General features: G+C 33.7%; 1 protein-coding gene across 1 annotated transcript in view; it reads right to left on the bottom strand.

Moving 5' to 3' along the window:
• Positions 1-427: 427 nt before the first annotated feature.
• The window catches only part of spon1a (spondin 1a), a 281369-nt gene continuing 263352 nt past the window's right edge, over positions 428-18444 (bottom strand). Inside the window, exons 12-16 of the mRNA XM_056478067.1 lie at positions 14024-14194; positions 12066-12233; positions 11453-11617; positions 5075-5341; positions 428-1848 (exon numbers count right to left, since the gene is read on the bottom strand). Of these exons, the coding sequence (XP_056334042.1) occupies positions 1685-1848; positions 5075-5341; positions 11453-11617; positions 12066-12233; positions 14024-14194 (935 nt within the window). The 3' untranslated portion in view covers positions 428-1684. The remainder of the gene's footprint in view (positions 1849-5074; positions 5342-11452; positions 11618-12065; positions 12234-14023; positions 14195-18444) is intronic.

Below are 18444 nucleotides of genomic sequence, written 5' to 3'. Positions count from 1 at the left end.
TTTATTTGTGCCAATTTGGTATTGCCTTTTGACCTTTTATTATTATTATCATTATCATTATTATTATTATTTTATTTCTGTGAAAACAATTGTGGTGCTTGTTTTGTCAGCGAAATTTTTCTTTATATTTTATCTAAGAAAACATGTACAGTGCCCAGCATAATTAAGTACACCCCATTTTAAAAATGAATATTTTTCTCCATTTCTCAGTGAATATAGGCAATGTAAATAGGCATTTAAACAAAACAGATTTATTAAACTATATTTTAATAAATAAAAAAATATACATTAATATAATAAATTTATTATAATAATAAATATATTTATTAAAATAATATTTTAGTCACCAAAAGTATTTAGGAATTGAAAGATAATACAATTAATTCAAGCAAAATATTGAATTTATATTTATTTATTTATTTTTCGCTTCTCTTGATTAATTCTCGTTTTTAAATTTGTATTTAATATTTTCTATAACATTATAAATATGGGTGTACTAGTTTTTGGACCGTTATCGTAAGTTATTTCGTTAGATAAGCTCCAGATTTGTTGTGTATGCACAAATATAAAATTGTATAGCTTCCTATTAAAAATATGAATTTAAAGATATATTTGTGCGGGGTGTACTTATATATGCTGAGCATTTCTTGTATCTACACTCTAAAAGTATCCGTAAAGTAACAAGTTTCACTTATTTTCTAAATCAAGTTTTTTCCCATGTATTTTTACTGTTTTAAACAGTCGCACGCATCATTCATAATAAATTAGAAAAGATCTTTGAATTTCTTTCTTTCTTTCTTTCTTTCTTTCTTTCTTTCTTTATGCATTTATTTATATATATATTTTTCTGTCAGTGTACCTATATCGTACATTCTAATATCTTTTCAAATGTACAAAAAAGTATAAATATTTTTTAGCAAATGTATACTAATACCTAAGTTCTAACAAGACCAGGCTCAATATACAGTACACCAATAAAACCCTGGACATATATGGTCATTTTAACATTGCATTTCAAAACTTTTAAATAGGCAGTTTGCATGCATCTAAATGTAGTTCTTCTGATTATTTGATTACAGAGTGACTGTGAACATCAGTTTTTCTGTCTCTGACCTGTTCATGTCATAAATAGCAAAAAAGAAAGTAAATAACTCTTTGAAGTCTTTGACTCTTGTGACCTTGTGTCATTCCTTTTGAGAAAATTATAATTTCTGAACGTGTGTGTGTGTGTGTGTGTGTGTGTGTGTGTGTGTGTGTGTGTGTGTGCGTGTGTGTGTGTGTGTGTTTGGATCACAGAGTATAAAAGGAGAAATTTGTTTTGCATTTCCTGTCAAAACACATTAATGTTTAATATGCCACGGTCCTGCTTGTGAAAAATCAATCTTCAAAAGTAACTCCCCTCTTCAAAGCTTTTCAAAGGGCTGTTACTCTCAAATATTAATGCATATTAATACATCTGAATTTGTACAGCACATTGCAACTCTAAGCACCCTCCTCCATCCTTTCCCATCCATTTACAGGCCTGGGTCGCTATAAATTCTATAAAAAAAAGTAAAAATAACAGACTACCTGTTGCAGCTTTCCAATCACTGGACAGAGTGCTTTAAATTACTGCAAAACAGTGTGTCACAGTCTGTTCATAATTTAGACTGGGTCCCGTCCCACAAGCCCATGCAGTACAGCCCTAGCAGGGATGGACATTGCAGGCGCGAATCTCCTTTCGGTCTTTACAGCTAGTTAGTTGTGCGTTCTTAAATCTCTTCTTGGCTGTCATGAGCCGCTCCTGGATGCCTCCTCCGCACACTTTGGTACAGTCAGTCCATCCAGACCACGACTTCATTTTGCATCCTAAAGGAACAAATTTAGACTGAATATAACTGGTGTTAGTGGCAGTAAAATCAATCATTTGTAATATTATACAGTGAAATTGATGTTAAGGCTGGATTATACTTCTGAGTCAAGTAATCACCATGGCCCATGCCGCATGCCTTGTGTGTAGTTGTGCATTTATTTCTTATTTATTTCTGCATGCTGTTTGTGTTGCTCTGTAATAACACTTCAAAACGCTAGCTGACAGTAGGTTATGTTATGTTCCTCTGTTGCGAGTTTCTTCATGGGTGCTTTGATTTTTTGAACGCTACATTAACGTTCAAGTAGCTAAAACTCGATCATTCAGAGGCGGGAAAATGCAGACGTGCAACAACCTTAAACATAAGGTAAACACAAAACAAAAGTTTTCATCTAAGCTCCTTCATGGGAAGTGTTGCCAACTAGATTCTATGAAAAGGCACTAAGATCTGCCCGGAAAGTCACTAAATGTCGCTAGATTACATCATACATCAATTCTTGTATTACTTATGTCATCATGTTAAACCATTTCTGTTGTTTAACAGCCTGTGGTTAATAAAGGGGTATTTATATTTGCACTACGCTTTAAGTATGCATGTCAGTTTAACTAAATTTATTGCTGTTTGAATACAGTATATCAGTGTAGATGTGTAGTGAATTGGTAGTAATCTCTCAGATGGAATAAACTCAGACAAGTTCAAAAACTGTCACTAAAATATCTGTGATTGTGAACAAGAAAAGAATAAACGGTCAAATTAATTAGTTAAATCTAAAACAAAGAAGAAGAAGATTGTGTGCACTTGACACAGAAGTATAAATCAGACTTCACTGTATGTAAGAGATAATGTACAGGACATTTAGTTGGTTGTTCTTGCAGAATAAATCCTGACAGGCTGTTATATAAAGCCTCATACATATGGGACAATTTTTTTGCAGTTATTGTCAGTGCTTTTTATAAGATGTTTTTTTTTTTTTCATACCCAAGCGATTTTCACTGGTGGTGAGCAGATTGAACGCACTCCCTACCTTAGATGGCGATTGAAAATGAAAATCTAAAAAAAATTGTACTGATGATGTGGATTTTCTGATGGATGTCTGCTCCAGGATAGAGTAACACATTAAAATGATGTCTTCATGAATATTAATAAAGTTGAATATTTAAGAGCCTAGATTATATGATGACCTTAGTGTCATCTCACTTCAGAGTAAAACTGGAATAATATGTGTGTGATTTCTTTTCTGTATACCAAAGGATTTGTTTCTTCGGGATCTACTCAGCATGGTCAGAGGTCATGGAGAGCCCTTGAGAGGACCTGGACTCTTGAAGAATTGGAAACAACTCTTTCCTGAGTTATTTGCCATTTTATCTGTTAAATCTTTTAAAGTTAATTCCTTTGTATGTATGCTGACAGTTTGGATTGTACCGGTTTTTAATCAGTTTTGAAAAGACTGCTGAGTGTACACTCAGCCTTGAGTAAGAAACAGATTGTGTGTGTGTGTGTGTGTGTGTGTGTGTGTGTGTGTGTGTGTGTGTGTGTGTGTGTGTGTGTGTGTGTGTGTGTGTGTGTCATTGAATCATTTCACAGGTCTGGGGTCAGATCTGAAGGGGCTGAATATGCTTGAGCCATTGAAATAGTTTACACGCACATTACATTTTTTTAAGTCTATCTGTGTTTTAACAATTTAGCAGATGTATGACCAAAGACTATAGAAAACACAAGACATGTCACTCATATAGATTTGAATGGGGCAAAGTGTAACGTTCAATATGGCGAATGAAGCTCCGCCTACTGTTACAGGAGCCAATCATCAATCGCTATAGACTGACGTTTCTCTGGGGAGAACTCAGACCAGACGTGTGCTTTTACAACAGTTTGGTGGTCAACAAACACACTGGAATCTCAGAGTATAGTTGCTTCAAAGACATAAGAAATATATGCATATAAAGCTTAATATCTGTACTTTTAAATGAACCAACTACACTTGAAAATAAAAGTTTTCTGGTTTTGTAATCTGTATGAAATGAACGTGAGGTACAATCAAACGCACACAAACTTGTGAACAAACAGTTGCTGTCATTTTGCTGTTGCTGTCATGTGAGATTCACCATCAAGACCAAGTTGTGGATTACTTCAGAAGACCAACGTGATCTGATGAAGCATTATCCAGAGGGTGGTAATGTGTAGAATGAGGTTGGTGTCTTGATCTCATTCCTTTCAAGTGCGCATGCGCGTTAACTTGGGCAACCTGAAAATATGCTAAACTTATGAGAAGGTTGTTTTTATACCTTATTGGTAATTTCAAATATATAATGAAATCATAAGCTTGGCAAACAGTTTTGGAGAATGTGATGTTTCCCCATTCAGACAAAATGGGAGCATACTGCCCGAGAGGCGTTTCAATGATGGCCACCAAGTGAAATGACTTGCCTTGAAGGGACTTTGGTATGATAAAGTTATTGACGTTATGAAAGAGTATAGTATAATCGTGGATGTTTTTGACATTGCAAGCAGAGCGGCCTACAATTTTTTTTACGAGTGTTGAAGCTGGCTTCTGCTGATGAAACTGCAAACTATCTTCAGTAAACTTCCTTTTTTATTGACTCCTTGACTTCGCCTCTTCTTTATCTGACAGACTGGTCGTTTTTAAATTCAAATTGTAATAATTCCCCAACAGTAAACAAGATGTACAGTCTTTAGTTGCCATTTGTGGATTTATAAATCATAAAAAGCCCTCACTTTAGATTAGGTCACAAAACTGCATGAAGTTACAAAGTAACTATTAATATATGCCTGAATAATAATATATAAATGCTAATTTAGTAGTGAAAAATTAACCATTAACAAAGTATGAAAATTTAGTCATTAAGCACAATATACATACTGTAACATGTGCTTGTCACAAATACAGCATTTGTAGTGATGATTAATTAACAATTTGCTAATGCTTTTTAAGTGATTCATAGTGTGCAGTTATTATGAAGTGTCACCCAAAACGGTTTACTGAGGGACAATTTGTTGAAACATCCAGTCAGAAAAAAATCTCCTCTTAGTCAGCAAAATTGAGCACATTCAATTCAAGGAACCAGTTAATTTAATGAGACTGTTACTTTGGTTGTGCAATTCTGTGAATCATGTATGTGTCCACATACATATTGGTTGTCATGAGAGAATGGTCAGTTTTTAGGCAGAGAAACACTTTAAAAGAAAAGACAGTGAATGTTTACCTGCAAGCTCATCTGCAGTTTCTTCTCCTGCCTGTTTGTTCCTCCTCTTCTTGCGGTCTTCTTTGCGTCTCTTCCTCTCATCGTTGTTTCCAGCCCCTTGATTACACTTCTTTATCTTGCATGTTTTTCTCTGTGTGACCTCAGGGCACGGATCTCCTCCAAACTGAGGCTCCAGAGTGATCATGCGTGTACGGAGCAAGTGACCCTTTCCACAGGACTTGCTGCACTCTGACCATTCAGACCACTCTGACATTATACAGTCCATTGCTAGGAAAAGACAGCAATAAAAAGAGACTTTGTTTTATACAGAAAAGATACTTTGTTAAAGCAGATAAATATAAGAAAATATCACAGATGTGACATGAAAAGATCAATCAATCAATCAATCAATTTGTGTGTATATATATATATATATATATATATATATATATATATATATATATATATATATATATATATATATATATATATATATATATATGCATGTACAGTGTGCATGCATGTATATTGAGTATTTCATTTATAGAGTGATGTAAGTTCGGTCACACTTTATTTTGATGGTCATTACATTGCATCTACATGGCAACTAATTCTCATTAGATTATAAGCAGACCTCCTAAAGCTCCTAAAGTCAGTTAAAAGTCTTTTGAAGTAGCAGTATCAGCAGATATTAAGCAGACAGTCTACTAATACTCAAATGGACCATTAAAATAAAGTCTTACCAATTATTCTAACTTTTTGTCTCAGTTTTACGGATCATTTGTACAGTATATAACCTTAATAGCAAATTCATTAAGGTTTGATATCAAAATCTTAATTTGTGTTAATAAATGAAAGTCTTAGGGCACTGAAACGACATGGCAGTGAGTAATTAATAACATTTTCATTCGTAGGTGGACTAACATTTTAAAATCTTTAACAAGTCACCACTGTTCTTTTCAAAAAGTATTTAAAAATATTCAAATATATTTATACTAATTTGCTAGGGATGAACCAATGTGGATTTTTTGGCTGATATCTGCCGATACATGGACTACAAGTTCCAGTCATGCACCGCTTACACGCACTTGTTCCAGATTCCATTAATTTCACACACTCAGAGCTGGGAGTCGCTCATGAACTTATGATACGCTTGGATTATCTGTATGCACCTGTTTATTCCTGTTTCATAAGCTTTAATTGCAAGACGATTCTCTTAGTAAACTGCTGTTTGATCCTCAACTTTGTTGTACAGGCATCCTCACATGACACTAACCTTGTTTTTTGTTGTTAAACGATGACCGAATGTGTTACTTGTAAAAAAAAAAATAAAAATAAAAATAAAAAATGAGATATGTAACAGGTTTGTAAAAGCAAAATATTTTGGAGTTTAAACTACATATCCTAAAAATATTTGTTAAACTATATTATAGTTTGTAGTTATATTTATAGTGTTTTATGACAAAAGCGATTATTTGTAAGCTTTTTTTATAATTCTTTAAAAGTTTTTTCTTTTCTTTGTGAATATGTTAAAAGTGGAAACATGTAAAATATTTAGAGATTTTATGCATAATTACATGAATTAATCTGTATAATCACATTAATTGATGTGTATAATTACAGTAATAACCTGCATAATTACAATAATAATCATTATACCTCACATTAATTAATTTGTATAATTACATTTATAACCTGTATAATTACAGTAATAATCTTTAAAATCACATGAATTAATATGTATAATTACAATAATAAATTATATATTTACAGTAATAATTTGTAAAATGACAGTAATAATCAGTATAATGCAGTAATAATTAGTAAAATGGCAGTAAATACCAGTTTATTTCCCATTTTTCACTGTTTAAATGCAAATTATTAACAGTAACAAAATGTAATTTAATGAATTTTGTCCGTAAAGTATGTTCTATATTTTTAAAGTTTTTGCATGTAATTTTTTTTTAAATGGTGATTTTCTATAATTTAACAAAATATTTCTGGAAGTCGTGATTTTTTATTAATTTTTTTTTTTTTACAGTGTAGATTTATTCACGATTTCACATAAATCAGCATGCCAAAAAAAAGATTTCCTTTGTTTTGCATAGAAAATTAACATGCAACTTGACTGTTGCAGAAAAATAAAAGGTTAAATAGCATAATAGGATTTAATTAGCAAACATAATTAAAATAAATATATATTTAAATAAAATGAAAATGAAATGAAAAAAATAAATAATGGAAATCACCATAAAAATTAAAACTAAGAATTGCAACCAGCTCAAATATGCTTGAATAAAACGTGTTACAGTAATGTACATTTGTACAAATATGAAATGTCCAAAAAAGCATTTTGAGAGGTGTTTTGACAGTTCAGAGCCACAGTTTAAGCAAAAAGCTAAATACAGATAGCAATACTTTAGAAAAATCAGGCATAAATTTGTCCCATTTGGAGTTTTAGATTCCTCTAAACCCGTGTAGGTGCTGCTTGTCAATCAGACAACACTTCTATGTTCATTCTTGCTGTCAGTTGTGGGAGAAATAATCAATGAAAGGTTTCTGATAATTGACAATCAAACTGAATCCACTCTTACAACACATGGCAACCAACGCATTGATAATACCAAATAATCAAATTAGATTACAAAAAACCCAACGAGTTGTTTTGCACGTGTGCATCGCTGCTATTATGTTTACACATGTAAAATTTTTCCTGAGGCAATTTAAACCACAATACACAATGACACTTCATCAAACGTATCTACAATGATAAGGAATATGATTACTTACAAAGTTATTAACGCACAGCAATACCACACAAAGAAAGGAAGGACTTCGAAGGAATAAACAATGTGAGGAAAGCTCCATTATAGTGTACTGGACAAGTCTGAACAAGTTCAACCCATGCATGCGCGAGGCAGGCAGTTCTGTACAATTACGTCGTCTATCTGCTTAAAGATATCAGCCTAATTTTGACATCAGACCGATGATGATTACATTAAAATAGCATTTATCGGCTGATACCGATGTGGCTGCTGATGTATTGTGCATTCCTATAATTTGTAGCATATGCTTGACTTCCAACTTAATTTTAGAGCTATAAAAACACAACATGAGAAACAGATCTAATGATACAGGTGTGATCAGAGATAATTCTAAGATGATCAAAGCTCCAGTCTTTGGTTTTAGAAGGTATAAAATCATTCTAAGTAAAATAATAATAATAATAATAAGCTCAAATCAAGTTATGAGTCATTGTTTTCAAAGTTTCAAATCTCAAAATTTACAATTCAAGTCTAAGTCATATGACCAAAGTCAACAATTTTTTGACAGATCTTTTCATCCTCTACACATCTTATATGTGGGGCTCTTCAATGATCTATTCTAGGCCCATTTTATGTATTATAGGCCCATTTTATGTTTATATATTTGACCTTTAGGGTAAATCTTTCATAAATATGTCATGAATATTTTTCGTCTGATGACACACAAATGTATGTGTCCTTTGAGAATAATGATGAAAATGTCCATGATTCCTTTGGTTCAAGGTTAAGACCTGGCCTTTTTGTTTTTACTTTAATGAGAAAAAAAGTCTGCCTCTCCTGATTTATTAGGGTTAGGTGAGCTGTCAGCTTGCCACTTTTACCACTTACCTGTTTTCTGAAACCTAGGGGTTCAGTTTAATAGTGGACTAAAATTTGACAAAAAGACACATTCTGTCATTAAATCAATTTTTTTTAAATTTATGACGTGGCAAAAGTGAAGTAGTTTCTTATAGCAATCTTGAGAAGGTGATTCATGAATTTATTCTGGAGACACCTGACTATTGCAACTCTTTGTATGTGGGTGTCTGCCAAAATGCCTGGATAGACTGCAATTAGTTTAAAATGCAGCTACGAGTCTCCTGACAGGAACTCGTTAGCAGTAACATTTGTGACCCACTCTGTGAAAACCCAGTTAAGGTCATTTTTTTTAAACCAGTGTACACAATGTAAAGAATATTCTGTGTAAATATAACCTTACTATTTTTAATATTGACTGAGTTATGCCATGTCCAAAAATTGTTTCATTTCAGACTCTGAAAATCATCCTTTTGAGAAAATCCAACATATCATATAAACTGCAACATATCTTTACCATAATTATTCTATGTGCTATAAATCAAAATATCAAAGCATTAATATTTAATTTATAATTTACTGCAATAAACAGAAATAGTATATTTCTGTCATTTTTTTATGACTATACAACTTTGACGCTCTTTTTCTCAGAAATAGATTATGCGACTTTAGCTGAGGTTTTTACACAGATGGTCACATATATCTACAGTTCTTTCTCACTGGGCTGGTTGGTTGTCAAGTTTAGGACTGGATTTAAGGTAATAGTTTTCGTTTATAAATCATTAAATTGCCTGGAACCTCCTTGTTTATCATGTTTATATCACAGTAGCTCTTTAAGGTCATTAGATTAGTCATTTCTGAGGGTATAAAGTAATTGATGTAAACGAAGAGAGGATTTGGCTTTCAATGTTATTGCTCCACAGGGGCAGATTTAATCCTTTGTCATTTTCTGTCATATTTCGTATGGTGAGGGTCTAACAAATAAAATATAAACTTTAATTATTACATCTACGCAATTTTGTCCCACACCCCAATGATGTCAATGAGGTCTAGCAGTCAAATCAGGTACAGATTTAGTTTTTAAAATCAAATGTTTATTTTTTTTGTTGTGAATTCATTTTAAGGACATAAATCATTTAAATAGTAGAGATTGCATTAGGACAAAACATAGAAAATGAGAGAGAAAAAACACCAGTATAAATAAATCAAAATTAAATAAAAGTACAGAGGGGCATGTTAGGACTGTTTGACCACTTGGCTGAAATTGCTTAGGGCCCAATCAATATATCCGCCCCTGTTGCTCCAAGTGTTGGATTAAGCTTCACATTAGACAAGCTCCAACTTAACATGTTTTTAAGAATCTTCTGAAATGGCATCTTCTTTTCGAAGCCTCTAAATTTTGAGGGCTTTGGTTTTTATGGTTTAGTTAAGCTTTTTCTGTGTGGTGTGATTTGTCATTAACTAGATGATCGTGTTGACTATGATTTCAACTGTTGATCGTGTTCAGCACTTTGGGCAACACTGTGTTGTAAAAACTAACTAATTAACTAACTAACTAACTGATTAATTAAGTTACTAAGTAACTAACTAATAAAACTGATCATAAGGCTTCAACATGAATTGTAAAATACATGAAGTAGTCTAAAAACTTAGGAGGCCTCCAACCCCAAGCCATTTTTTCCCTGAAAAAAGCTTTTCACTGCGTGGCTTTAAAGCGCACCTATGGTGAAATATCTACTTTTCAAGCTGTTTGGACAGACATATGTGTAGGTATAGTTTATAGACCATCATATTGGGGTGATATAAACACACCCAGTCCAGTTTTGTCAATTTAACAACATAAAACCAGTGGACCAATAGGAGCGGTTTTCAGATCAACCGCAACTTGACGTAGGAGTTCGGTCCCCCCGCCCACCGAATTGATTGACAGCTGCTTATTAACATGTCCCGATAGTCACGTGTATAATCATATCAACAAGAAAGGACGAGCGCAAAGCAACCGGGAATAAAAGGTCTGTTCAGTTTGCTAGGATCATCAATCATCATCAAATGTGATCAAGAGTGAGTTTTACAAGTTTAAAATGTTTTAAAACAGAGCATGTGTGTAATGAATTACTGTGATTTACTTCAGCTTTTTACTTCATCAGCATGGCCGCGTGTCAGAACTATTATAAAAGAAGATGCTTCAAACCCAGTTTGTGGACATTAAATCAGATTTATATTGTACATTAACATAACAGATATCCATAAAGCAGTGGAGATTAACCTGTATCCTGTAACATTTGCATGCTAATAGAGTGCAAGGCTAAACGTGCACGCTGTCTGTGTGTGTGTCTGCTGCGCTGTGTATGTGTGTGTATCTGTGTGTGCGCGCGTGAATTTTGTAACGACATTGTGTGTGACTCATCGTTGCAACTTAACACAACAAATGCATCAAATACCAATTGGTAAGGTTCTTACTGTGGTATTTTTCACAAACGCTACATGAGATCTGCTTCCTTTATGTCTGTCTGTTGTCTAACGCAGCCGAGGGAGGAGATTTAAGGCACGCAGAAAGGCACGTAGAAATGGTAGGAGGGGAGGACTAGCCTTAAAGGCGCAGTACAACAAAACTGCCTCCTGGTGCAAAAATCTATAAAATGGAATCTTATAAAAGGTATAATAAAAAATCTGATGGGTGTTTTAAGCTGAAACTTTACAGACACATTCTGGAGGCACAACATACTCATACTAAATCTGAAAAAAGTGCCCATTAATGTTGTATGTAAAATAAACTCACGACATTCTGGCAACATGCATTTTTCCAACTGTTCCAGCTCCTCATTGCATTCCCCCAACTCTGCTGCTGATTTGAGCATCCGCTGACGTATCCTTGTGCCTTTACCACACGTTACACTGCAGTCACTCCAGTCTGACCACAGAGACAGTAAACACGGGATTGTATCTGTAAAATAAATAAATCAAATGTAACAATAAATAATAATAAATTGAGTACACATAAAAGTGGGTGTGTATTCTGTGTTTTAAATTAATGTGATCATCTATGTGTAATAATATGCAAATTTTATATATGTGTGAATACTAGTATTATCAATGCTTATGTACAGTATGTTGTATTAATATCCACAAACCGGTAGGCTGTTGTCATGCTTTTATAGATACAATATTTCTGTGAGTTTTGAATATGTAGTATGTTTGTATGCAAAATGCAAATGTGGAAAGTTTAATGTGGCCATGTGTATGAATATGTTAATGGCCACATAAACATTCACAGACATGTACTGCGTGGGAATCTGTTAATGTGCTTGTGCATGTTTTATGAATATGGTAAACTGGCCACAGTCATGGATTTGCATCTATTAATGTGGGAATAGGCATGTGAGAGCACTTACGGCATTCTGGCATCATACACTTCTCCACTTCCACCACTTCAGCCCCACAAATGGAGCCATCAGATGGAGGCATTTTCACCATTCGCTCTCGTCTTTTCATGCCAAGCCCACAGGTGGCGCTGCATGCATCCCATTCACCCCATTCTGTAACCAGACAGCTGCTAGGAGCTGCACCGGCAGAAACATACACATACATCAGTGTGGGAGGAACGATAATCAGTTCTCTTTGTTTCAAAACAAATTAGCCGGATATTAATCTGAGCAGTAAGGGTTTAGCTGATAGTTTAAAGCAGTAAGATGCTGCAGCAGTTTAACTGACTTCTTTAGACCGACTTAAAGAATAACTAGTTCTATCTAAGAACATTACATATTTTATTTACAGAATAAATGTAACAACAATTTGCCACAGTCACAAATAATTTGTAATTAAATAAGTTGCTTTTTAAATTTTTGCAATTAAAAAGAGAGGTACAGTGAAATATTTTCCTTAAAAAAATCTTTGATATGTTGAATATTATTAAATTATTGCTTTGCTGAAATGATGTTCACAATACTTATTTTATAAAAAGTGTTTTCTGACATCACTTTGGAAATCAATTCTTTTGTAAAGCTATTAAATTTTATCATGTTTTGATTTTAAATTTATTAGCCACAGGACTGCTTAATAGCAAGATGAATCTGATATTGAAATAGCTGTGCTTCAATGTTAAATTATTATAATATTTTGATCTTACATCTGATCGTAACCAATGTTGAGTAGGATTTTATGGTTAAGACTATCTGGTTTAAATGTTTGATTTGAATCATTAGAAATGTAGAAAGTATATACTATGTTGTATAACTTCATCTTGTTTTGATTTTAAATATGTATTAGGCACTAAAAACAAACAAAACAAAAAAAAAATCGAAAGAAAGGTGAAATCTGATATTTACAAGTCAGGCTCATTCTGAAAACGTATTCATTTCTGGAGCCCACCAAATACGTCCCAGTTTTTGTTTTCACTAATCGACCAGAGTCCACTGTGTACTTTTTTTTTCATGCCTGCTTTTTTTGCGTAAATCCAACAGAGGGCTCTGTCGACTGACTGACTGACTAACCAACCAACTGACTGATCCCCCACCAGCCACTTCCCTAAACACAACAGATTTGCTGCATCCAAATTTGCATACTATACGTCCTAAATAGTATTCCAATTAGAATTTGTATGTCCCAAATCGTAGTACAGTATGTTAAAAAAAGAGTATGCCAAAGTTTCTTTACTCTTTATATTTTATTTTAAGGTGTCCTTGTTACATGTTCCATGTGCTTCCTGTAGTCATTACACTTAATTTTCCATAATTTCATGCAACTAATCCTAAACCTAACCCACAATTTAACTTTAACCACAAAGTGAGTAAATGTAATGAATTACTCATAACTATTACTTATTAGTTACACTTTACAATAACAGTTCATTAACTGATGTTAGTTAATGTATTTATTAACATGAACTGAGAATGAACAATACCACATTTATGATCATGGTTTATTAATGCATTATTAAAATCAAAAGTTGCGTTTGTTAACATTATAAGAAGATGTTAATAAATACATTATTGGTAAACACTATGTTGTCACAACTCACGATATTACCAAACAATTATCTAAGATATTTTATCACAATAGAATACTAATTATTCGTAAGGTATTAGTAGGTTTTGGGTAGAATTAGTGATGCAGAATATGATTATGCTTTACAGCTTCTAATAAACAGTTAATATCTTAATAACAAACACGTAATAAGCAAATAATTATTAGCTTGCATTGTGACTTAAAATAAAGTGTCATCAAATATAAGTGTTAACAATTCATGAAACTGAAAGTGACATTTGTAATTAAATCTAAATGTAATGAGTCCAATTACAACAGGAAATCTCTGTATAAAAAAAAATGGCCTTGAAGAGTGAAGAATACTCACAGCATTCCTCATTTACAGTGCAGGGTTCTGTCTCTTCAGTGGGGTGAGTGCAAGAAAAGCCATCATCAGGAAACTGCTTTACATAGCGCTCTCTAGAACGCAAGCCTGAGCCACATGATACACTGCATGGTGACCACGTGATCCATTCTGACATCATACATGTGGACGAATCTGTAAAAATCAATGTCCAGTTTGTTATTCATATCCTAATAATAATAATAATAATAATAATAATAATAATAAATACATAAATAAATAAATAAAATGTAACAGTAGGTTTAGGTGAATCTGGTGCTGAGAAAGTGAATTACATATTGGTTTACAATTTTATTAGAACAAAATTATAGCATCTAGCACCAAATACACATCGTCACCTTGGAATTATAAGGTTCTATCTGCGTTCTGAATGATTTTGAGATATGGAGCTTTAAAGTTTTTGCATTCCATAGCAAACAGTATGTGTGTAACACTTGTTTTTTTAAATAAAAAGTCTTAAAATGTAAATAACTTATAAAAAAAATCCCAAAATGTAAATAAGTTGTCATTTAATAAGAATATGTCAATAACTCACTTTTGACAGAAATGTCAGATAGAACCTTATAATTCTAAGGTGACGATATGCCACCTTAAATATTTCAAAGCATGACATGTGAACATTAACATGTTTCTTAAATGAATCACATTTTTCATAACTTGTTGTAACATATACATTAAAAAGGCACTCTCTGTTCTCAAGTTAATGCAGAACATCAATAAATTAGAGATAAAATACATCCATAAGTTTTTAATCACAAAATAAAGCTTAACAAACTTATCAGCTGTTGTATGAGACTGAAGGGAAATTTTCTGCAAAAACTAACTGTCGCAAAACATAAAAAAGATACAAAGCCTTGTTCTGACGCGTAGTGTTGATTCTTTAATTAAATGTAATGTTGACAGAAATGAAAACAGCTGAATAGATCTGATGGAGCACTCACTAACCTGTGCATTATTACACGATGGCGCCAAACAGTCAAAACATAATCCATGTCATAAGCCATGGTGTCATAAACAATGTCATAAATCAACAGTCATGGTGTGACAGACAAGTAGATACATATGAACGTGGATATTTGTACATTTATGTATGTATAAGCGTGCATTATATTTCACACGCAAGGTGACTGAAATTTAAAATTATAATACGAAAGATACTGAGCCATTACAAGCAAAAAAACAAAACAAAACAACAATTATACTATAAAGAAGAAACGTTTAAAAAAAATAAAATAAAAAAAAACTGAACTGAACAGAAACTACATTATTACAAATAAACTTGCGGCACTTAATTTATGTGCTGCGGCAAAATAATTTTTATTATACTTTAAGTGATCTGCTTGAGGTAGGTCACGTTTATCTATGGTAAGTTTTAGCCTAAGTTTACATCAATTACATACTGTGCATTGTCCTTTACCATACAAAAAAAAATATATATACACCATAGTAGACTATAAAAAGGCAACATATCAGCTCATGCGCACACATGATTATTGACATATAATATTTGTTAATAAGCGGTTGTTAAAATGTCTTCTTGGTTCGCCGCAAATCTTTTTAAATGCATTAAAAGGCAAGCGCATATCTTAGCCTTACCCTGAGTTTGTTCACACTATGCCTGTATTAACATACATGCTGTATTTTAATATAGCTAATTTTGATAAATGACCTCTAACTTTTGACAGCTTTTTCTTCTTTTTAACGCGGTTATGTGCGCATTATTTTTCACAGGCATATGCAAGGTGACTGAAATTGAAATTAAAACTACTGAGCCATTACAAGTTACAAGTAAAATACTTTAAAGGAGAACATTGACGTTTTGAATTATTCTGCATTATTTATTAATTTTCCATCGTTCGTTTTTTATCATGTACAATAATTGAGAGATAAAATCAGATAGTAAAATATAATCAATAAAGAAAATGTAAATAAAAACGTAAATGAAAACATAAATGAAAAAGCTTACTTAATGACTGTCTTAGTCCTATCAAAATAGCAAACACTGAACATCTCTCTATATTTAGGCTATAAGACTGCTTTATTTATTTATTTATGTAGGCCTACTTATTTGTACTGAATGTTTGTGCTTTCATTTTAGTTGTTTTTTATTTCTTCAATTTTACTTTCTAAAATGAATCCTCATTGCACTTAATAAGTTTAAAATGATAATAAAGCGTGTTAACAAATTTTTAATGATTAATAAAGGAATTATAATGCTTTGTTTTATCTTCATTTACAAGTACAGTAGCATATTTACAGCTGCTGTATAGACTGTTTCTGTCCGTTCGCATCCCGTCCCCCGGTGGCATTTTCACAAACTGCGATCATACATTAAAAACAGAGAGGCAGCAATTTAGAGCGGCGGCGGTATAAGCCACGGTGGTAATAGCCACATTAAACTCTCACCTACTGTATATGGATCTTAAAGCATTCAGTGACAATCAAGGTGATTCGAAGTTCCCGTATGAGCCTATGTTATTCAACAGTTGTTATCTCTGAATACCATATCTTGGAATGTTGCGACTGACCAATCAGAATAGAGTATTACAGCCACCCAGTGGTGTAAAGTAACAGATAACAAATACTCAGACTACTGTAATTGAGTAGTCTTTTCTCAGAAATTTTAATTTAATAAGCATTAAAAGTTTTAAAAATGTGTGATTTTACTTTCCCTTGAGTACAAATTTAGTGCAGTATTGGTACTTTTACTCTACCACTTTCCTTCAACCTGCAGACACTACTTTATTTTTTCATCAGTCCTGTGATTCCTGTCCAATCAAATCGCACATAGAAGGTAAATCGCATCATAATGAACTACCTCAAGACATAGGCGACTTATAAATGCAGCAAACTGTTTGGAAGCATTAAAAGTAGATGGCCAAAATCTTTACACACATTGACCCAGAGACTGTTTAGATGCATGTCACTGATGAGAAGAAAATGGATGTTTACTGTATGACGACCAAAATGGCCTTAACTACCCAGCAGGCACAATACATCAGCATGACGTCAGATTGACCTTGTACCCCAATGTTGTGGGGATGTTGCGATTTGTTTGGAAATAAAAATTGGGTTGACATTAGAACCTCAGAACATCGGGGTCCAACTTAAAAAGCCTGGTGTAGCTAGTGCGCTGACGGCCCACGGAGGAGATGAGGGAGGAGAGAGCCAACGTGGAGTTGTAGGGTCGTAGAGCCGATGCGGAGTCCGTAGCTCGGAGGGGAGAGGAGATGACGACGGGCAACAACCTCTGGTTGGCGAAGCACGTTGGCAGGTCTTTAGTGAGACCTCCTCTCCTGGAGCTATGAACGATGATCCATTTCTTGCCAGTGTCCACTCCACATATGTGGCAAGATTGCCTCAAGGACCATCTTCGGTCGACAGTGCTCTGCAAGCGGTGTTCAGATTGGAGTTGTGAAACCCGCAGAGCATGTTGTCCGGCCAGCTGGAGTACTTAGCTAGAAACAAAAATGATCTTGTATGGTCCTCGAGGCAGCTTTCCCCCTGCTTCAGTAGGAGGATGAGGTATTTGAGAGTGTAGATGGAGTCCATGGGATACACGAGGGGGAGGGACAAGAACACTGGGGCAAAAATATTATAAAAATAAAACGGGGAGAACAACGCCGCTAACTTTTTCTGTTTTGGTCCAGTATTATGTTACGCCTGGGCTCTCTCAGAAAGGCAAAGGATCGCAGGAGTTATCAAAGATTTATTTATAAACACTCACTTGGAAGGACATAGGAAACACAGCAGACTCAGCAACGACATGGGGTGAAGACATTGCACAATGTAGAACATCGGACATGACATGATGGAAACTAATGTCTAACAGGGGTGAGACACAGGTGGAACTAATGAACATTAGAAGAGATGGCGGGAAACAAAACAAAGGACCACATGGGGAAGGTCACATAACGAAAACATAAGCACATGGAACACAGGACCTGACACTTGTGCTTTAACATTTTGTTTTACTATCTATAATGTGGATGAGCAATGTTTTTTTTTTATTGATTTCCACACTAACACTACAAACTCTGCCGAAGTCACTTTGACCTTTTAATGTCTCAGAATAGAAATCAATATCATTGCCTGTAGCGAAGTGAGATTCAGTCTCACCAGGAATGATGTAAGATCCTGCCATGTGATAAAAAATGTCTAGTTATCATTGCTTTAGGGCATTAAAAAATTAAAATAAATAAAAATTCCTGTTCAGTGCAGGGTGCCTCAAGATGTCTGATCAATAAAACTCATGGAGAGCATAAAAAAGGTTAGCCAACTGTTAAATTATAAGCTGTCATGGTATTACCTCAGACCAGTTGTGAAGAAAAAACTAAAATGTTTGTAACGATAGGAACTTCAATATGTAGGATTCTCTAACGATA

This window comes from Danio aesculapii, chromosome 18 (genome assembly GCF_903798145.1).
Source record: "Danio aesculapii chromosome 18, fDanAes4.1, whole genome shotgun sequence".
NCBI classification, from domain to species: Eukaryota; Metazoa; Chordata; class Actinopteri; order Cypriniformes; family Danionidae; genus Danio; species Danio aesculapii.
The sequence above is the reverse complement of the archived record's forward strand: the minus strand, read 5'-3'. Positions and strand labels throughout refer to the sequence as shown.